The sequence below is a fragment of the Ranitomeya imitator genome, chromosome 4 (assembly GCF_032444005.1).
Source record: "Ranitomeya imitator isolate aRanImi1 chromosome 4, aRanImi1.pri, whole genome shotgun sequence".
Classification (NCBI taxonomy): domain Eukaryota; kingdom Metazoa; phylum Chordata; class Amphibia; order Anura; family Dendrobatidae; genus Ranitomeya; species Ranitomeya imitator.
Window position 1 is genome coordinate 321,260,203 of NC_091285.1, and position 22,658 is coordinate 321,282,860.

The window sequence follows — 22,658 nt, forward strand, 5'->3', positions numbered from 1 at the left end:
TTGGGTCATTGTCCATCTGTAGTATGAAACGACGACCAATCAGTTTGGCTGCATTTGGCTGGATCTGAGCACACAGTATGGCTCTGAATACCTCAGAATTCATTCGGCTGCTTCTGTCCTGTGTCACATCATCAATAAACACTAGTGACCCAGTGCCACTGGCAGCCATGCATGCCCAAGCCATCACACTGTCTCCGCCGTGTTTAACAGATGATGTGGTGTGCTTTGGATCATGAGCTGTACCACACCTTCGCCATACTTTTCTCTTTCCATCATTCTTGTAGAGGTTGATCTTGGTTTCATCTGTCCAAAGAATGTTCTGCCAGAACTGTGCTGGCTTTTTTACATGTTATTTAGCAAAGTCCAGTCTAGCCTTTTTATTCTCGATTCTTATGAGTGGCTTGCACCGTGCAGTGAACCCTCTGTATTTACTTTCATGCAGCTTTCTCTTTATGGTAGATTTGGATATTGATACGTCTACCTCCTGGAGAGTGTTGTTCACTTGGTTGGCTGTTGTGAAGGGGTTTCTCTTCACCATGGAGATTATTCTGGGATCATCCACCACTGTTGTCTTCCGTGGGTGCCCAGGTCTTTTTGCATTAGTGAGTTCACCAGTGCTTGCTTTCTTTCTCAGGATGTACCAAACTGTAGATTTTGCCACTCCTAATATTGTAGCAATTTCTCGGATAGGTTTTTTCTGTTTTCGCAGCTTAAGGATGGCATGTTTCACCTGCATGGAGAGCTTCTTTGACCGCATGTTTACTTCACAGCAAAACCTTCCAAATGCAAGCACCACACCTCAAATCAACTCCAGGCCTTTTATCTGCTTAATTGAGAATGACATAGCGAAAGGATTGCCCACACCTGTCCATGAAATAGCCTTGGAGTCAATTGTCCAATTACTTTTGGTCCCTTTAAAAACAGGGTGGCACATGTTAAGAAGCCGAAACTCCTAAACCCTTCATCCAATTTTAATGTGGATACCCTCAAATGAAAGCTGAAAGTCTGAACTTCAACTGCATCTGAATTGTTTTGTTTAAAATTCATTGTGGTAATGTCTATAACCAAAATTAGAAAAATGTTGTCTCTGTCCAAATATATATGGACCTAACTGTAGGGCCCTACGTGCTGCATTGGTTAATCCTGTCGACTTGGCTGCCAGGCGTATAGAGTCGGCAGATGAGTCCGCTAGAAAGGCTGTGGCACCTCTAATTAGGGGTATAGAGGACAATAATTTCTCTCTCTCTCGAGAGAGACCTCCTTTCAGCCCTTCTTCCAAGTCACTCAGCCAAACAAGCATGGATCTTGCGGTGCATGTGGCTGAGATTGCCGGTTTAAAGGCCCCTGCAGAAGTCTCCCATGCTCTTTTAAGGAGCGAATCGGCTTTGCGATCTAGAGGATCTTGTAACGAGCCTGAATCCTCTACAGGCAGTAAGGATTTCTTTGATGTAGACGCCACAGCTGCGTCTACTTTTGGGGCTTTTGACCATGTTGTGAATTCTTCATCATTAAAGGGGTAGCGTCTCTTTGAGGATGGTGGTAACCCCCTCTGCCCCTGGCTTTCCCACTCTTTTTTGATCAGACTTTTTACTGCCGTTATTACAGTTAAAGAGGGTCTCTTTTTTGGATAGGCCAGCAAACATAATGTCTTGCTGTGTTTTAGGGACTTTAAGATCTTCTATGCTCATGGTATTGCAAACTGATCTCACCAGATTGTCAATGCTATCTGTGGGGAAGCACGTATCCTGATCCTCATCTGAGGATATCTCCTGCTGCGATCTATCTGAGTTTGCTTCCTCTAACTCAGACGGCTGATCGGATACAGGTGAAACGTATCCTCTTTTCTCCTTAATACGTGGCTCTCTGTCAACGCTTTGTAGGGCTCGTAATTCTTCCCTAATCATGGCCCTTATATCCTCTGATTTAACTGAGGCTTCCTCACGTAACGTTGATTTTATACATGAATCACATAGCCTTTTAGTGTAACTATCCGGAAGGGGCTGGATACATAACGCACACTGCTTGTGTTTCGCTTTTTCCTTCCTTTTTGCCTATTATAAAGGGAGAGGGACAATAATCAGACTAGTGGGGTAGATGCACACTCACCCAGAAGCTGACCGATCAGGTACCGGCTGAGGAGGAGACACAGATGCAGGTGGCTTCCTTTTGGACGATCCGCTCTGCCTAGAGCGGCTGCTGCTGCTGGCATGGCTGCGAGGGGTGACGGTGGTAACCTCTAGAGAAGGTACCGCAGGCTCTCTTGCAGAATCCATTCTGGACGCCGGGATGCAGCGCCGGCGTCCTTTTCACATGGGGGCCGCCATGTTCTTCCTGTTGAACCCGGAAGTGCTAACCACTTCCGGGTCGCGGCCATATTGGATACTCCGGCGCTGTTACCGGCTTCAGCGCCGGCGTCGTCTCACTCCTCCGCACCCCGGAAGCTTACCAGCACTTCCGGGGGCATACACTGGGCTCCACACCGCACAGGCGTCCGCCGAGGACGGCGCGACGCTACCACCTGGTGCTTGCCCCGCAGACCGCCGGACATCTGCCGCGAACCGGCCCCCACGACCCGGTCTCGCGACGTCTGCCAGCAGAGGGGGGAAAACTGAATCAGCACCCCCGACGCTGCATCCAGTCCTGGAGCCCTTGCCGTCCTCACAGGTAAACTGCGCAAGCGGCGTCCAGGCTGGGAATCCTCTTCTCCGTGGATCTTCCCGTAGGAACAGGAAACCAAAACTGTGGGAGCGAGGGGGACCGCCCCTTTTATCTCTACGTAGGGTTTCCTGTTCCTAGGGGCGGATCCCCTCTCTCAGTGGGTGCTGTCGTGGCGAAGAGAAAAAAGTAAATAGCGCCCCCCAGGGTCGGATTTTCTCCGGGGTCTCGGCTGCCGGGGGTAGCCGAAACCCCAGAGAACATGATTCGGGGTTTTTTTTACCGACCCCGCATTTGCGATCGCCGGTAATTAACCGTTTACCAGCGATTGCAAAAAAAAAACAAAACGTGATCTTTTTTTAATTTCTCTGTCCTCCGATGTGATCGCACATCGGAGGACAGAGAAAAGGGGCCCCAGGTAGCCCCCCAATACTTACCTATCTCCCCCAATGCTCCTCGTGGCTCCCGGTGGGCGCAGCCATCTTCAAAATGGCGGACGCATGTGCAGTGCGCCCGCCCCCACGGGAATCTTTGGGGTCTCGGATGCCGGGGGTAGCCGAGACCCCAAAGAGCATGATCGGGGTTGGTTTTACCGACCCCTGTTTTGCGATCGCCGGTAATTAACTGTTTACCGGCGATCGCAAAAAAAAAAAGTAAAGTGTAATTCTCTATCCTCTGATGTGATCGCACATCAGAGGACAGAGAAATAGGGGGATTCGGGGTCCCTAGCATACTCACCTGTGTCCCTGGATCCTCCTGCTGCTCCTCCTGGCTGCCGGCAAAAGAAAATGGCGGGCGCATGCGCAGTGCGCCCGCCATCTGTCTCCATCTGCTGGCCGGCAGGAGAACAGCAGTTGGGGCTAAAATTAGGGTTAGGGCTAGGGTTAGGGTTAGGGGCTAAATTAGGGTTAGGGTTGGGGCTAAATTTAGGGTTAGGCTTCTTTCACACTTACGTCGGTACGCGGCCGTCGCAATGAGTCGGCCCGACATACTGACGCACGTTGTGAAAATTGTGCACAACGTGGGCAGCGTATGAAGTTTTTCAACGCATCCGCTGCCCAATCTATGTCCTGGGGAGGAGGGGGAGGAGTTACGGCCACGCATGCGTGGTCAGAAATGGCAGATGCGACGTACAAAAAAACGTTTCATTGAACGGTTTTTTGTGCCGACGCTCCGCCAAAACACAACTGATCCAGTGCACGACGGACGCGACGTGTGGCCATCCGTCACGATCCGTCGGCAATACAAGTCTATGGGCAAAAAACGCATCCTGCGGGCACATTTGCAGGATCCGTTTCTTGTCCAAAACGACGGATTGCGACGGATGCCAAATGATGCAAGTGTGAAAGTAGCTAGGGGCTAGGGTTAGGGTTGGGGCTAAAGTTAGGGTTAGAGTTGGGATTAGGGTTAGGATTAGGGTTGGTATTAGGGTTAGGGTTGGCATTAGGGTTACGCTTGGGATTAGCGTTAGGTTTGGGATTAGGGTTAAGGTTAGGGTTGTGATTAGGGGTGTATTGGGATTAGGGTTAGGTTTGAGGTTAGGGTTGAGATTAGGATTAGGGGTGTGTTGAGGTTAGGGTTTTGATTAGGGTTATGGTTAGGGTTGACAATAGGGTTGTTTTGGGGTAAGGGTTGTAATTATGGTTAGGGTTAGTGATTAGGATTATGGATCAGGTTGGGATTAGGGTTAGGGGTGTGTTGGGGTTAGAGTTGGAGCTAGAATTGGGGGGTTTCCACTGTTTAGGTACATCAGGGGGTCTCCAAACACGACAGCCAATTTTGCGCTCAAAAAGTCAAATGGTGCTCCCTCCCTTCTGAGCTCTGCCGTGCGCCCAAACAGTGGGTTACCCCCACATATGGGGCATCAGCGTACTCGGGATAAATTGGACAACAACTTCTGGGGTCCAATTTCTCTTGTTAGCCTTGTGAAAATAAAAACTTGGGGGCTACAAAATCTTTTTTGTGGAAAAATATATATATATTTTTTTATGACTCTGCATTATAAACTTCTGTGAAGCACTTGGGCATTCAAAGTTCTCACCACACATCTATATAAGTTCCTTGGGGGGGTCTAGTTTCCAAAACGGGGTCACTTGTGGGGGGTTACTACTGTTTAGGTACATCAGGGGCTCTGCAAACGCAACATAACGCCCACAGACCATTCTATCTAAGTCTGCATTCCAAAACGGCGCTCCTTCCCTTCCGAGCTCTGCTGTGCGCCCAAACAGTGGTTTACCCCCACATATGGGGCATCAGCATACTCAGGATAAATTGGACAACAACGTTAGTTGTCCAATTTCTCCTTTTACCCTTGTGAAAATAAAAACTTGGGGGCTAAAAAATCATTTTTGTGGAAAAAAAAATATTTTTTATTTTCACGACTCTGCATTATAAACTTCTGTGAAGCACTTGGGCATTCAAAGTTCTCACCACACATCTAGATAAGTTCCATGGGGGGTCTAGTTTCCAAAATGGGGTCACTTGTGGGGGATTTCTACTGTTTAGGCACATCAGGGTCTCTCCAAACGCGACATGGCGTCCGATCTCAATTCCAGCCAATTCTACATTGAAAAAGTAAAACGGCACTCTTTCTCTTCCAAGCTCTGCGGTGCGCCCTAACAGTGGTTTACCCCCACATATTGGGTATCGACGTACTCAGGAGAAATTGCACAACAACTTTAGTGGTCTAATTTCTCCTTTTACCCTTGTGAAAATAAGAATTTGTGGGCAAAAAGATCATTTTTGTGCAAACAAAAGCGATTTTTTATTTTCACGGCTCTACGTTATAAACTTCTGTGAAGCACTTGGTGGTTCAAAGTGCTCACCACACATCTAGATAAGTTCCTTAAGGGGTCTAGTTTCCAAAATGGTGTCACTTGTGGGGAGTTTCCACTGTTTAGGCACATCAGGGGCTCTCTAAACGTGACATGGCGTCCGATCTCAATTCCAGCCAATTCTGCATTGAAAATGTCAAACGGCGCTCCTTCACTTCTAAGTTCTGCGGTGCGCCCAAAAAGTGGTTTACCCCCACATATGGGGTATTGGCGTATTCAGGAGAAATTGCATAACAAAATTTATGGTTACATTTCTGTTTTTACACTTGTGAAAATAAAAAAAATGGTTCTGAATTAAGATGTTTGCAAAAAAAAGTTAAATGTTCATTTTTTCCTTCCACTTTGTTTCAGTTCCTGTGAAGCACTTAAAGGGTTAATAAACTTCTTGAATGTGGTTTTGAGAACCTTGAGGGGTGTAGTTTTTAGAATGGTGTCACACTTCATTATTTTCTATCATATAGACCCCTCAAAATGACTTCAAATGTGATGTGGTCCCTAAAAAAAAAAGGTGTTGTAAAAATGAGAAATTGCTGGTCAACTTTTAACCCTTATAACTCCCTAACAAAAAAAAATTTTGTTTCCAAAATTGTGCTGATGTAAAGTACACATGTGTGAAATGTTATTTATTAACTATTTTTTGTGACATATCTCTCTGATTTAAGGGCATAAAAATACAAAGTTTGAAAATTGCAAAATTTTAAAAATTTTCGCCATATTTCCGTTTTTTTCATAAATAATCGCAAGTAATATCGAAGAAATATTACCACTAACATGAAGTACAATATGTCACGAAAAAACAGTCTCAGAATCAGCGGGATCCGTTGAAGCGTTCCAGAGTTATAACCTCATAAAGTGACAGTGGTCAGAATTGCAAAAATTGGCTCGGTCATTAAGTACCAAATTGGCTCTGTCACTAAGGGGTTAAAGAAGCATTCCCACTAACATTTGTATTTGTTTAAATATGTGTAACATGTAATGCAGTGTCAGTATATTGACATACTCACCTACCGCCACTCTCTCCGGTGTCCAGCGTCTTCTTCTGCTCTTCTCAGTGATGTCACCACAAATGAAACCTGCCGGCTCACTCTATCCTCTCTGTGTGAGCCAAAAGTCGCTGTGATAATGAAAGGCTGAGCATCATTCTGCCACTCCATAGACTTACATTGTAGAAGTCACTTCTGGGTCACGCAGAGCTCAGCATGATTTGGAGGCATCTGTAGATCGGTAACGTCATTCATAAGAGCAAAAGAACGGCACTGGACACCAGAGAAAACTGTGGAAGGTGAGTATATTAACACACTCACACTACATCCACATTTAACCCCTTAATGACCAAGCATGTGAGCACAAGTTTGCATCGGGTGCTTACATATGTATCAAATATCGCGGGTGCTTGAGTGACATTCTTGAGTCCCTGCCCCGAATGTTTTGTGGCTGTTAGACACCCCCCCAAAAAAAACATGTGGGGGATCCACAATGCTCTGTGCATACCCGAGCACCCTATGCAAACTTTTTTTTTACTTCAGAAAAAAAAACAATTCTAACCCCGACCTCAACCATAACCCAACCATAACCCCAACTGCAAAGAATTAAAAAAAAAAAGTTTCATAATTTTTATCTAACTAAGGGTGATTTGCTTTACAATTTTTTTTGATCACTGTGATAGGTTTTATCACAGTGATCAAAAGGAACTAATAGGAAAAACTTGCTTTTGTTGTCGGGTATCGGCTGGTAGATCTCAGCAAGGGCAGTGCGCAGCCATTTTTTTTCCAGGAAGATGACGCTGGGCTGGAGGAAGGATCAGGGGATGGCGGAGGTACTGATGGGGTTTCAGGAGGCATCACTTCTCTTTCCTCTGATATGTATATGATGACAGAATGTCAGAAGAGAGAAAAATCATTGAAACAGCATGAAAGCTTTTTTTAGTGATCGCAATTTTTAACTGAATAACGGCAATCACGTGAACAGGCACCAAAAAATCTGGCCCTGATCTTGTTCGTTGGGGTCTCAGCTACCCCTGGTAGCCGAGACCCTGGAAATTTTTAGACTTATTACAGTTTTAAAACGGCGATGAGGGAATAAGTACCCTTAGCGGCTGCAGTTTTAAAGCGTCTCGGAGGTCGCTAATGGGTTAAACAATAAAAATATTACAGCGTGAAAAAAGGGGGTGGCTTTACATGGCGGCACTGTGAATCAAAAGATCTGTCAAAATTTTAGTGCAAGTTTTGGGTGCAAACTATGTCAGATAGTAGATGGTGTGTATTTATACTAGTCAGTCTATGGATGCAATAATTCAGCTCTTGTCAAATAAATGTATCCATCTCTAGTTATTAGGGTTTAATCGGGGTTAATGCAAAATACATTTAATTTACTGTGATGCTGATAGTGGAGGAGGGATGGGACTATGGTTACAATTTTACCATTAGTTGGCCTCACAAAAGAGATTATGTACAGCGAAAAAAAAGCAGATTTTTACCAATTTCTACCAATCATTTCTTACTTTCCGTGTCAAGTAGGCAGGGGTGGATTAAGAGCAGCCAGGGCCCTGGGCAGTTTAGAAGACATGCCTCCCTATCCCTCAATGTATCACGTGACATATCACATAATCTATTAACCCCTTAAGCCCCGAGGGTGGTTTGCATGTTAATGACCAGGCCAATTTTTACAATTCTGACCACTGTCCCTTTATGAGGTTATAACTCTGGAACGCTTCAACGGATCCCAGTGATTCTGACATTGTTTTCTTGTGACATATTGTACTTCATGATAGTGGTAAAATTTCTTTGATATTACCTGTGTTTATTTGTGAAAAAAATGGAAATTTGGCGAAAATTTCGCAATTTTCCAACTTTGAATTTTTATGGCCTTAAATCACAGAGATATGTCACACAAAATACTTAACAAGTAACATTTCCCACATGTCTACTTTACATCAGCAAAGCGATCAGCGTTCTGACATGCACAGCAGGGAGGCGTCCCGGCGTCTGCTTTGAGCAGGCGCTGTGAAGCCACCTCCCTGCAGGACTTGGATGCAGCCCTGCGGCCATTTTGGATCCGGGCCTGCAGGGAGGAGGAGGTAAGAGACCCTCGGAGCTATGCGATCACATCACGTTGCTCCGAGGGTCTCAGGGAAGCACACAGGGAGCCCCCTCCCTGCGCGATGCTTCCCTATACCGCCGGAACACTGCGATGATGTTTGATCGCAGCGTGCCGGGGGTTAATGTGCCGGGGGCGGTCCTTAACCGCTCCTGGCACATAATGTCAGATGTCAGCTGCGATAGTCGGCTGACACCCGGCCGCGCTCCCCCGTGAGAGCGGTTGATAGCACTGGACGTACTATCCAGTCACTGGGAATTAAGTCCCAGGTCACCTTGATGGGATAGTACGTCCAATGGGATTAAGGTTTTAAAGGGAGTCATGTGACAACTCACGTGATTAACACAACAGGTGCTATGGTACACATCTGTAGATGCAAAAACAAGACATTCCTTTATGTACAGCACTATCCATAATTTGGCGCTATATATACAGTGGGGCAAAAAAGTATTTAGTCAGTCAGCAATAGTGCAAGTTCCACCACTTAAAAAGATGAGAGGCGTCTGTAATTTACATCATAGGTAGACCTCAACTATGGTAGACAAACTGAGAAAAAAAAATCCAGAAAATCACATTGTCTGTTTTTTTTAACAATTTATTTGCAAATTATGGTGGAAAATAAGTATTTGGTCAGAAACAAACAATCAAGATTTCTGGCTCTCACAGACCTGTAACTTCTTCTTTAAGAGTCTCCTCTTTCCTCCACTCATTACCTGTAGTAATGGCACCTGTTTAAACTTGTTATCAGTATAAAAAGACACCTGTGCACACCCTCAAACAGTCTGACTCCAAACTCCACTATGGTGAAGACCAAAGAGCTGTCAAAGGACACCAGAAACAAAATTGTAGCCCTGCACCAGGCTGGGAAGACTGAATCTGCAATAGCCAACCACCTTGGAGTGAAGAAATCAACAGTGGGAGCAATAATTAGAAAATGGAAGACATACAAGACCACTGATAATCTCCCTCGATCTGGGGCTCCACGCAAAATCCCACCCCGTGGGGTCAGAATGATCACAAGAACGGTGAGCAAAAATCCCAGAACCACGCGGGGGGACCTAGTGAATGAACTGCAGAGAGCTGGGACCAATGTAACAAGGCCTACCATAAGTAACACACTACGCCACCATGGACTCAGATCCTGCAGTGCCAGACGTGTCCCACTGCTTAAGCCAGTACATGTCCGGGCCCGTCTGAAGTTTGCTAGAGAGCATTTGGATGATCCAGAGGAGTTTTGGGAGAATGTCCTATGGTCTGATGAAACCAAACTGGAACTGTTTGGTAGAAACACAACTTGTCGTGTTTGGAGGAAAAAGAATACTGAGTTGCATCCATCAAACACCATACCTACTGTAAAGCATGGTGGTGGAAACATCATGCTTTGGGGCTGTTTCTCTGCAAAGGGGCCAGGACGACTGATCCGGGTACATGAAAGAATGAATGGGGCCATGTATCGTGAGATTTTGAGTGCAAACCTCCTTCCATCAGCAAGGGCATTGAAGATGAAACGTGGCTGGGTCTTTCAACATGACAATGATCCAAAGCACACCGCCAGGGCAACGAAGGAGTGGCTTTGTAAGAAGCATTTCAAGGTCCTGGAGTGGCCTAGCCAGTCTCCAGATCTCAACCCTATAGAAAACCTTTGAAGGGAGTTGAAAGTCCGTGCTGCCAAGCGAAAAGCCAAAAACATCACTGCTCTAGAGGAGATCTGCATGGAGGAATGGGCCAACATACCAACAACAGTGTGTGGCAACCTTGTGAAGACTTACAGAAAACGTTTGACCTCTGTCATTGCCAACAAAGGATATATTACAAAGTATTGAGATGAAATTTTGTTTCTGACCAAATACTTATTTTCCACCATAATATGCAAATAAATTGTTAAAAAAACAGACAATGTGATTTTCTGGATTTTTTTTTCTCAGTTTGTCTCCCATAGTTGAGGTCTACCTATGATGTAAATTACAGACGCATCTCATCTTTTTAATTGGTGGAACTTGCACTGTTGCTGACTGACTAAATACTTTTTTGCCCCACTGTAATAGAGCAGGGGTGGGCAATTCATTTTCTCAAAGGGCTACATGAGATACTGTGACTGTTGTGGAGGACCGAACCAATAAGCTGAAATTAATTCAGCTCAATATTAACATATTAATTCTAATCAGTATCTTATATTAATATTAATGCAATCACTTACGGTAATACTGAGCAGAATTAAGTAAGCTGACATCGCCCTATACACAGTATGAGCCCACACACAGCCCTATATACAGTATGAATCCTCACATAGCCCCTATATAAAGTATGAGGCTTACATAGCTCTCTATAAAGGACGAGCCCCCACACAGCCTCCTATAAACATTAACCTCCATATAGCTCCCTATATAAAGTAAGAGCCCTCACATAGCATCCCTAGATAAAGTATGTGCCCCCACATAGCTCCCTAGGTAGAGTATAACCCTTCACATAGCCTTGCTATATAAAGTGTGAGCCCTCACATAACCCCTATATACAGTATGAGCTATCACATAGCCTCTCCATATACAGTAAGAGCACTCACATAGCCCCTGTATAAAGTATGAGCTTCCACATAGCTCCCTAGATACAGTATGAGCCCTCACAATGCCTTTCTATGTACAGTATGAGCCCTCATATAGCCTTCATAGATACAATATGACTTGTCAGGTAGCATCCGTCTATACAGTATGAGCCCTCAAATAGCCATCCTAGATACAGTATGAACTCACATAGCCTCCTTATATACAGTGTGATTCCTCACATAGCCTTCCTATATACAGTGAGCTCCAAAATAGCCCCTATATACACTATGAGCCCCACACAGCCTCCCTGTATACATGAGCCATCACATAGCCCCCTACATACAGTATGAACCTCCATGTGGCTTCCTATATAAAGTAGAGCCTTCACGTAGCCTCCCTAGATACTGTATGAACTCTTACATAGCTCCTATATACAAGATGAACACCCACACATCCCCCTATACACAGAAAGAGCCCCCAACCTAGCTCCCTATATACAGTACGAACCCCTACATAGCTCCCTATGTACAGTTTGAACCCCTACATAGCTCCCTATATAGAGTGAGACCCCACATAGCCTCCCTATATACAGTGAGAGCCTCCATATAGCCTCCCATATACAGTGTCAGCCCCCATTTAGCCTCCTATACACAGGCACACATCTAATACACACATTTAAAAAAACAAAACAAAACAAAAAACACATACTCACCCAACTCCCGTTAACTCATGTTCTGATCCTTTACCTGGGGCTCCACTTCTTTTTATGGATTGTGTGCATGCTGTTGCGATGACATCATCGAGCTGGCACCTCACAGAAAAGTTAATGGGAGCTCAGCTGAAGTTGCACTGCCATTCTGTATGATGTGCACAAAACATTATAATGGGTGAAATCTGGCCATGTTCCCCCGCCCCTACCCCGAGCCTTGGGCTTCCGGCGGTAGTCCAGATTGCTCTCATTATAATCCTCCTATGCAAGTAGGACATGACATTCATTGACAAAGTAGATATCTGTAGAAATGTGGATCTGTTATTTTTCCTCAAGTGCTATAAAACTTGTTTTTGCCGAATGAGAGATCTTCATCCTATCAATGGTAGCCTAGACAAGGTCACAGATCTTGGCAATTATCCATTGGCAATTTGTAATTTTTAAATTACAGCAAACCATCCATAAACAGTTTTTAGTTTTTTTTTTCAGAAAAGACCTCAGTGTTGCCTGGATGTCACTATATTGCCTGTGCACAAACAGTAGTTGCAGAGAGTTTCAGAATTAAAGAATGCAAATGTAATGACACAATAAAGGCAATGCAGTTACATCCCAGAACTGAGCTGACTTTGTGTGGTGAGCAAATTGTCAGCCATTTTTGGTCTCCAGTGACATCTGCATTGCCAGGTGTCTTTGTAACTTGCTCATAGAATAAATACGTCATACAAGTGTTGGAACACTTGCTATTTGATATAAAACTGCACCTAATTCTAGAATGTTAAATCCAAGGAGCCTCTTTTTTTTAATATGTAGTTTTCGGTATCATTTAAAAACCAATATAAACCACAGGGACTTACACTGCTTTGACAGAAACTCGTTTACAATAAAATATTTTCCCTTTCTTAGCAAATGTGACCAGTTTATATTTTTTGACACTTAGTTCACATGAATACAATGTAATAGGTGCTCATTAAAGTGTAAATTATTCAATCATTAAACTTAATTATAGAATTCTATAGAAAAAAGTATTACATGCATCAAGACAACTACACAACACAAACATAACACAAGAGGTCAAAATCCACAGCATGCAGAACAACCATGCGTTAGGAGTACACTCATTAGTACACACGTGGACTCGCATAAAGAAGTCATCCAGGATGGCACAGAAAAACTAGGTATCTGTGGAAGGTTAAGAGTCAAGCTTGGAACTTTTGGAAGAGGTACGCTAGGAAGACTGCTGGTGATGCTTCTGTAAAAGAATGCATACAAAGCTTTTTACTGGAGAAAAACAGATTATTCTGTAGTTTATACAAATTTTTAGGCGTAGGACCATTCAAAAATATCAGAATTTTTTTAAATTGCTGCCTACCTCCACACCGACTTACGATCAACAAGTTTAATAAATGTTAGATAACATAAGCTGGTTTTTACGTTCAATGTACATAAACTTGCAAGTGTAATATATGAACATATGAAATACACACAGAGCATCTGTCTTGTATATGAGAAGACATAACTTCTATGATGAAATAAGCCTACTGCAGCTATATCACAGCACAGGCTCTCAGAGTCAAGTGACCCCGTCACCACGCTAAATTGTCATTATGAGCCGGCTGCTATTCAACTCGATAATAGCGACTAAATGCAGCACTAGGTAACTAGGTATTCCAAAACCTGAGAATGGACAGCGCACAGAAAACAATGCCAAGTCTAAGTCTTTATTTTTGTATTGCCATTGGTATAATATGTGCGAATGCCATAACTTGTCATTCAACTACATAAATAAAGGGATTTGTCATCTTTCTCGTAGTGTGAGATGCTACAACCATATTTGCCATGAATTCTCAGCCATAGAAAACAAACCAATTCAGTGTTCACATAGCATTTTAGCATACGCTCAGTAGATCTGTCAGGGATTGCATCTGAACAATTTCAAAACTGGATTCGAGCTTCTGCGCTGACGGGGCCATGGTATGCTTTGATTATCAACTGTATTCATAAGAATAACAAAGGGACTTAAAGCATAAAACAAAAAGATAGCCAACATGTTCTTCAACATACTTTTTTTTTTATTATTGACAATACATGTAACAACACATTTTGGGTCTTTCATAAAGTGCATGAACACTAACTTTTTTCTTGGATTGATTAAAAAATAGTTTTTATCACAGCAATAAAAAACCACAGAGGTTTATGAAAATACATAAAAATGGGGGAAAAAAAACAAATACAGGAAAAAGGAAAAGGGTGAGTATGGCTTTAGAGTGGCATAGTATAGATCAAGCATGAAAGGGGCTACAGCAAACATTATCCCACATAAATAAATACATATATAACCAACCTAAGCAAATACACACGTGTTATATAAATATAATCCGTCTGTTCAATCTGCTAGCAATAGGAACCAAGCATTACATAATATAAAGTGCATAATCTTAATGATAGAAATATAAATTGTGCATATGAAAATATGCAAAATGACGGAACACTACCACGAGCAGGGCAGACATGTACACAATAGATAGTATAAGCCCAGAAGAACATGCAATGATACTAATTACCTTGTATAAGCCAGCAGCCAGGGACCCACCACACCCGATTCACCCCTGGACAAAGATTTCCCTAGCGAAACGCGCGTCGGGTGTGGTGGGTCCCTGGCTGCTGGCTTATACAAAGTAATTAGCATCATTCCATGTTCTGCTGGGCTTATACTATCTATTGTGTACATGTCTGCCGTGCTCTCGGTAGTGTTCCGCCATTTTACTTATTTTCATATGCACAATTTATATTTCTATCACTAACATTATGCACTTTATATTATGTAATGCTTGGATCCTATTGCTAGCAGATTGAGCAGACGGATTATACCTATATAACACATATGTGTGTATTTGCTTAGGTTGGTTATATATGTATTCATCGATTTACGTGGGATATTGTTTGCTGTAGCCCCTTTCATGCTCGATCTCTACTATGCCACTCTAAATCCATATCCACCCTTTTCCATTATTTGTTTTTTTCCCCATTTTGTGTATTTTTATAAACCTGTGAGGTTTTTTATTGCAGTGATAAACACTATTTTTTAATTAATCCAAGAAAAGAGTTAGTGTTGGTGGCTATTTATGGATATTGCTTATTGTTGGAATTTATACAAGTGAGTTCACTTATTGGTGTTTATAAAGTGCATGAGCCAAGTGACAATGCACACTAAAAGTCAACTGCACTCTTTGATAACTAATAGTAGGCTTCAGCCTTTATGTTTATTTCTACTCTTGTCCTATTCCTGATATTTCATTATAGTGCACACAGGAAGAATGAGGTAGTACAATACTGAATATGCCAGAAACTGGCTGGAATATTAAAATTATTCCAAGCGTTAACTGAATTGACTTCATTAAATTTGACCTTTTACCACATTTTAAGTGCTAAACTATGCAAATTTTCAATAAAACCAAGGGGGTATTAGAGATTCTTCACTAGGGAGGAACGTTTTATTCCTTGTACGGTGTTGTTCAGTCATAAGCAGGTGGCGTTCTGCACAGCAAAAAAAAAAAAAATCCCACAGAAATTGTCAGAACCAGGTTTCACTATGCGATATGGTAAGACTCATGTAAAACCAGGTCACATAGATATAAATGCTGGCAATTACTGTGCAGGGGTAGGAGAGCAAAGCGGTGTGTCATTACAAGCACCAATCCATCTATCCCAGGCAATGGGGAAAAACTGTCCCTGTATCTGGGATAGATGCAAAGTGGTATATGTCAAATGAAAGACTGTTCTGACATTTTATGGGGGCGTTTTTTCCCTGCAGGACAGATCCACTTATGTTAGGACAATGTTATATACATCAAAAAGTAAACACCCTAAAGGATCTATGCTAACGCACCCTTGGGTGAAGTGAAAATTAGCATATAAAGTTTACAAACCAATATATCATCAACAGCTATAAGAAATATGAAACAACATATGTTAATTCAGATCTTCAGTCACTTCATCATGGTGCAGCCAGTGAGATATAGTGAAAGGTCCCCTTTAATGTCCAAATATCATGAACTATAATCATCTGGAAAATTGCCAAGCCACTGACTGCTGTGACACCAAGGGAACCTGTCACCAGGTTTTGCCGATATAAGATGCGGCCACTGCCTGTCAGGGCTTATCTACAGCATTCTATAATGCTGTAGATAAGCCCCGGTCAGACCTGAAAGATAAAAAAAATAAGTTTTATCATACTCACCCGGGGGAGGGTCAGGTCTGATGGGTGTCACAGGTTCGGCGCGTCCCATCATCTTGTGATGGGGAGCCTGTGAAACAAGCAGGAGGGCGGCAACGCAAGAAGATGGGAGGCGCCAGACCTGCAACACCCATTGGACCGGACCACCCCATGGGTGAGTATAATAAAAGTTATTTTGCTTATCTTTCAGGTTGGATCAGTGGCTTATCTACAGCATTATAGAATGGTGTAAATAAGCCCTGAAAGGCAGTGGCCATATCTTATATCGGCCAAAACAGCAGACAGGTTCCCTTTAAACATCTTCTATTGCTTACATGAAATTCTGAATGGTGAAACCATGGTCAAATATTCATAATTAGTAGAAAAAAAAACTCACTGCGTTCACTGAGTGCTCATTCAGACGTCAGTTTTTCTCGTAAGAGTTCTAGCCGTGGTTTTCACAGATAGAACTCGCACCTATCACATGGAGCTGCTCACATGTCTGTTTACGCATAAGAGACAGCACAAAATTATAGAGACATGACTGATTTTTATCTGAGTGCCAGGTCTAACTCACCAGTGCATCTCTACGGGTCAGTGAAAATAAGCCACCTGCACTTGGATGCAATTTGCATGCTGTCCAATTTTTATGGACAGTTTGAGATAAGAAGCTGAAGAAGCCTCCATCAGATCATTTTTTTTCATCTCAGAAAAACTGATGAATCTCTGACCAAACTCAGATGGTAAAAACAGACATCCCGATGAAGCTTTAATGAGAAATACTGATGAAACATGTCGAACAAGTCACTCAAAAAGAGTAGTATGGAGATATAGGACAACTGATGGCTCAATAAAGTGTTTGAACCCAGGACAGAATTAAAGTGCCTAGGGTAGAAATGAAAACTTAAGAAAAAAATAGAAGAATAATAATATTTTTCGATTATTTTCTTAATGACTTGCTCGACATGTTAACTATAATTATGCCAAAGTACGCATCAATTGATTCTATTCCATGTAATCAATATTATGACCATTTTTATCCTCTCTATGGATGAATATGGTATCACTACCAGGATTGTTTATTTCATTTTTTTTATTTTATTTTTTGTATAAAATCATAATTATCTGTTTTCATTGTATATTACAGTCTGATGAATGTCGATATTTATGACCGAATCATTACTTTAATGGGATTGCTTCATTAAATATATTCTACAGTTCTGAAAGAGCAGATTCTATTTTCTATTTGAGTAAGGAGTGGTATCCTACCTGAGCACCTGACTTTACACGGAGTGACGTACCTCTATAATATATCCACACATACATACGGTACATACATATTCTTTGTGAAATTTGTATTTTTTTTTTTAACGAGCAATAGGCATGCACCTGCCAATTGGCCGCCTGCTGTGCGCCTGACATCACTGCTAAGCGCTGACCTATGCCGCCAGTAAAGTGCGGCATGGAAAAGCCGAGGTCACATGCCACCCACTTATAAACAAGGCCAGAGGAAACTTCTAGAGCATCTGTGCTTGATCAGTTTGTGCATTAAATAGATAAGTAGCGGTTTCATTTTCTTTTATAGCATTTGCGGTTTTAATTCACGCTGCATTGATAAAATATCTTTAGTAGTAAATAACTCAAAAACTATTTTCTCTTGCTATTATATATGTTGCTATAGGAGACATCTGAAAGAAGGCATATACTATGCACATACACAACTTAAAAGCACAATTTCCAACAATGCTTAAAGGGATTGTCCATCTATCTACACCAAACTTTTGTCCATAGACTAGTTAGGTGTAAAGAAGAAGCTGAGCTTTGGTTATCCCGTCTAGGTCGAGTTTGATCTTCACTTATCTTCCCCCGCTCCGTTTTTTCTTTTTACATTAAACAGCCTATGGACAAAGATTTAGTGGAAGCAAACCCTTTAAAAAGCAACTGTTTCCTTTATGTTCAAAATATATATATAAATAATTGTTTTGTATGCAAGACTCTTAGGCTACATTCCCATGATGAGCATCTGGAGAGAATCTGATGTTGCAGATTGTCTGCACCATACATGCACCCATTAAAAAGGTTACTTGCATTTTTTTAAATATACAGCGTATAAAAACTCACCAAAAAGTCATCATGGGAACTTAGCACTAGGAATGTTTTACCCATATTCACAGTTAGCAGTAAACCCTCCCAACTAACGTACAAAAGCACCCAACTTACTTCACTGGTTGCCAAGTTTCTTGCTCGAACCCTTTGTGAATGGACTGGGCAATTGAGGACTCCATGAGGTCGATGTAACGGATGACTTGTGGCACAAAACTTTCTTGAACATGCTTGTGAAATTTTCCATTGCATAACAAAGCTTAATGGAAATAAAAATTATTAGAATAACTATTATCTGTGTTGAATAATACATAAGAAACAGGCAAAACATGGTAACATTTTTGAGGAATAACAATATAAATAGATGTATAATTAATATAGCAGCATATCACAATTATCACAATTATTCCACTAAAGTTTTTTGTTTTTTTAAATCACATAATTTTTATTAAAGCATATGACACGCCAGTAACACAGTCTGACACAGTTTCCAGACAGGAACAATGAATACAAAACCTATTAATACATTTTCATTTTACTGAACAACACCCTTACCCCCTAACCAACCCCCTCTACGTCCCCCCAATCCCTTGCCAGATATCCAATAAAACCATCTGACAACATCACCTCTTGAAAGATGGTACCAATCATTACAAAAGCACACCTGTACATGTAGAAGTCCCCCTAGAAGCAACTAAACGACCCCCATTCTACTCTGCAATAACTCAGCAGACGCCACGCCTGGGTAATTCATTCATCCGCCCCACATATTTTCAAATTTTGTATTCTGACCTCTCTTGATGTGGATATTCCTTTCCATGAGGACAATAAAATGTATTTTGTTTATAAATTCCTTTTTTTCCTGGTGGTCTTTCATCCAACCAATTCATTGCAATAAGCTTCCTTGCAGCATACAACAAGCTTGCAGTAGTCAGCCTTCCACACTCATCCGTAGCAATATTATCCATACAACCCAGAAGGCAAGTCAGCGGGTTACGCACCACATCTACTCTTGTCACCTCTTGGGTCAAATTAAGCACCTTTACCCAAAAGGGTCGGAGGCGAGCGCACGACCACATCATATGTAACAAATCTGCATCATCCGCACCGCACCTTGGGCATTTTGAGTCACCTCTCAGTCCTGCCTTCATCATCCATGCCGGGGTCCTGTATACCCTATAGACCAGGTATAACTGCGACACCCTCTTAGCCTCACTTAGGGAAACCCTGGGGATGTATTGAAGTATAGACTCCCACTGGGACTCCGACAAGGGGCCCACGTCCGCCACCCATTTTTCCTTTATCCTTAATGGATGATTCAGTATAAAGGTATCCATCAGACCCCTGTATATTAATGTAATAAATCTCCTCATACTCCTCCGAGGCCCAATAAGATTCAAAAAGCAATCAGACTGCAGAATCACGCGAAACCCCTCATTTTGACAGTATAGAGCGTGTCTCAACTGCAGGTACTGAAAGAACGACTTCTGAGTTAATGGAAACTCAGTCCTATGTGTTTCAAATGTTTTAATAACACCCCCATCAAATTCCACTAAAGGTTTAACTAAAGTTAGTGCACAAAGTTGAGCTGTGCCACATACATGCGTAAAAACAAAAAAGAGTAATCAAGATTAAAGGTAATCTGTCAGCAGGATTTTTCTATTTAGTCTGAGAGCAGAATATGGCAAAAACCCTGATTCGAGTGATGTGTCATTTATTACACTGCGTGGTGTAGTTTCAATACAGTAAGTGTTTTATCAGCAGGAGATTATCACTGCTGGACTAGGTTGGCCTGCAGGTCAATCCTGGTAATCTGTGTAACTCCTCCCCATCACTGATTGGCAGCTTGCTGACAATGCACAGTGTACACAGGAAGCTGCCAATCAGGGGTGTGAGTGGGGTTATACAGAGCGCAGCAGTCTGATCATTGTTACATCTACAGGAGAGAAAGCAGGGATTATATATAAAAAATGCTGCATATGAACATAACCTTAGTAATAATTGTGCAGTTATTTTGTAACAACATGCAGAATTATTCTGATGCGCCTAAAAGCGTGAAGGCTTGTAGCATCAACCATGCAAGTGGTATTCCAGTAAGAAGTAGTTACCAACTATCCACAGAATACTTAACAACTTCTGAGTTGGTTGGGGTCCACCTGCTGCGCCTGAGATCACCATTGATCACCAAAACTTCTTCACCTTGTTTGAACTGACCAGCAGCAAACATGCTTGACTGCCATGCTGTGGGCACATGTACAGTAATTTCAGCATACAGTTAGGGCCAGAAATATTTGGACAGTGACACAATTTTCGCGAGTTGGGCTCTGCATGCCACCACATTGGATTTGAAATGAAACCTCTACAACAGAATTCAAGTGCAGATTGTAACGTTTAATTTGAAGGGTTGAACAAAAATATCTGATAGAAAATGTAGGAATTGTACACATTTCTTTACAAACACTCCACATTTTAGGAGGTCAAAAGTAATTGGACAAATAAACATAACCCAAACAAAATATTTTTATTTTCAATAATTTGTTGCAAATCCTTTGGAGGCAATCACTGCCTTAAGTCTGGAACCCATGGACATCACCAAACGCTGGGTTTCCTCCTTCTTAATGCTTTGCCAGGCCTTTACAGCCGCAGCCTTCAGGTCTTGCTTGTTTGTGGGTCTTTCCGTCTTAAGTCTGGATTTGAGCAAGTGAAATGCATGCTCAATTGGGTTTAGATCTGGAGATTGACTTGGCCATTGCAGAATGTTCCACTTTTTGGCACTCATGAACTCCTGGGTAGCTTTGGCTGTATGCTTGGGGTCATTGTCCATCTGTACTATGAAGCGCCGTCCAATCAACTTTGCAGCATTTGGCTGAATCTGGGCTGAAAGTATATCCCGGTACACTTCAGAATTCATCCGGCTACTCTTGTCTGCTCTTATGTCATCAATAAACACAAGCGACCCAGTGCCATTGAAAGCCATGCATGCCCATGCCATCACGTTGCCTCCACCATGTTTTACAGAGGATGTGGTGTGCCTTGGATCATGTGCCGTTCCCTTTCTTCTCCAAACTTTTTTCTTCCCATCATTCTGGTACAGGTTAATCTTTGTCTCATCTGTCCATAGAATACTTTTCCAGAACTGAGCTGGCTTCTTGAGGTGTTTTTCTGCAAATTTAACTCTGGCCTGTCTATTTTTGGTATTGATGAATGGTTTGCATCTAGATGTGAACCCTTTGTATTTACTGTCATGGAGTCTTCTCTTTACTGTTGACTTAGAGACAGATACACCTACTTCACTGAGAGTGTTCTGGACTTCAGTTGATGTTGTGAACGGATTCTTCTTCACCAAATTAAGTATGCGGCGATCATCCACCACTGTTGTCATCCGTGAACGCCCAGGCCTTTTTGAGTTCCCAAGCTCACCAGTCAATTCCTTTTTTCTCAGAATGTACCCAACTGTTGATTTTGCTACTCCAAGCATGTCTGCTATCTCTCTGATGGATTTTTTCTTTTTTTTCAGCCTCAGGATGTTCTGCTTCACCTCAATTGAGAGTTCCTTTGACCGCATGTTGTCTGCTCACAGCAACAGCTTCCAAATGCAAAACCACACACCTGGAATCCACCCCTGACCTTTTAACTACTTCATTGATTACAGGTTAACGAGGGAGACGCCTTCAGAGTTAATTGCAGTCCTTAGAGTCCATTGTCCAATTACTTTTGGTCCCTTGAAAAAGAGGACGCTATGCATTACAGAGCTTTGATTCCTAAACCCTTTCTCCGATTTGGATGTGGAAACTATCATATTGCAGCTGGGAGTGTGCACTTTCAGCCCATATTATATATATAATTGTATTTCTGAACATGTTTTTGTAAACAGCTAAAATAACAAAACTTGTGTCACTGTCCAAATATTTCTGGCCCTAACTGTATTCTTGCTGTGTCCAAAACAATGCATTGTACAGAACAAGCACAGGTGATGAGATTAATAGAAATCTCATGGCCAGTGTGATTTGTTTTTTATGCCATGGACTGTCTCTTGTGTTTATTTTTGTCTTTTTATGTTTTTCAGATATCCAATTCTGAACTACATAGGATTCAGTGAATTACTGTGGACCTGCATGTGATTTCTTTTTTTTTTTTTTTAAATTTCGATAAAGTGGTGAATAAGAGATTATTCAAACAAAGACATTAAGTATTTTTTTTGTCTGTGTTTATTTAGTAATGGGGTGTCCCATAGACACCTCTCCATTGCTAGCCCCAGGGTTTGATCGCAACTGTGATTTTTGGCAAATCACAGTGGTCATCAACCCCAACTACCATTCCCCCTATTGCTGGGCAAAGTGTAGTATTGGCGCATCTAATGTGATGCACCAATTCTGGGTTGGCTGTGGGATGGTATTTTTATGCTGAGAAGGGCCCAATAATCAGACTTTTTCCAGTCTGATAATACAGGGTGGAGCGCGGTAATTTGCTTTTTTGCACTGCATGCTGTGGCGGCACTGTCGGTCGAA

At 42.2% G+C, this 22,658-nt stretch overlaps 1 protein-coding gene across 7 annotated transcripts in view; it reads right to left on the reverse strand.

Moving 5' to 3' along the window:
- The window catches only part of CADPS2 (calcium dependent secretion activator 2), an 854,105-nt gene that overhangs the window by 195,058 nt on the left and 636,389 nt on the right, over positions 1–22,658 (reverse strand). For 5 of the 7 annotated variants that reach the window (XM_069764895.1, XM_069764891.1, XM_069764888.1 and 2 more), the window contains exons 19-20: positions 18,268–18,409; positions 12,964–13,083 (exon numbers count right to left, since the gene is read on the reverse strand). In XM_069764895.1, the coding sequence (XP_069620996.1) occupies positions 12,964–13,083; positions 18,268–18,409 (262 nt within the window). The remainder of the gene's footprint in view (positions 1–12,963; positions 13,084–18,267; positions 18,410–22,658) is intronic. The other 2 variants (XM_069764893.1, XM_069764892.1) reach the window with 1 other exon arrangement.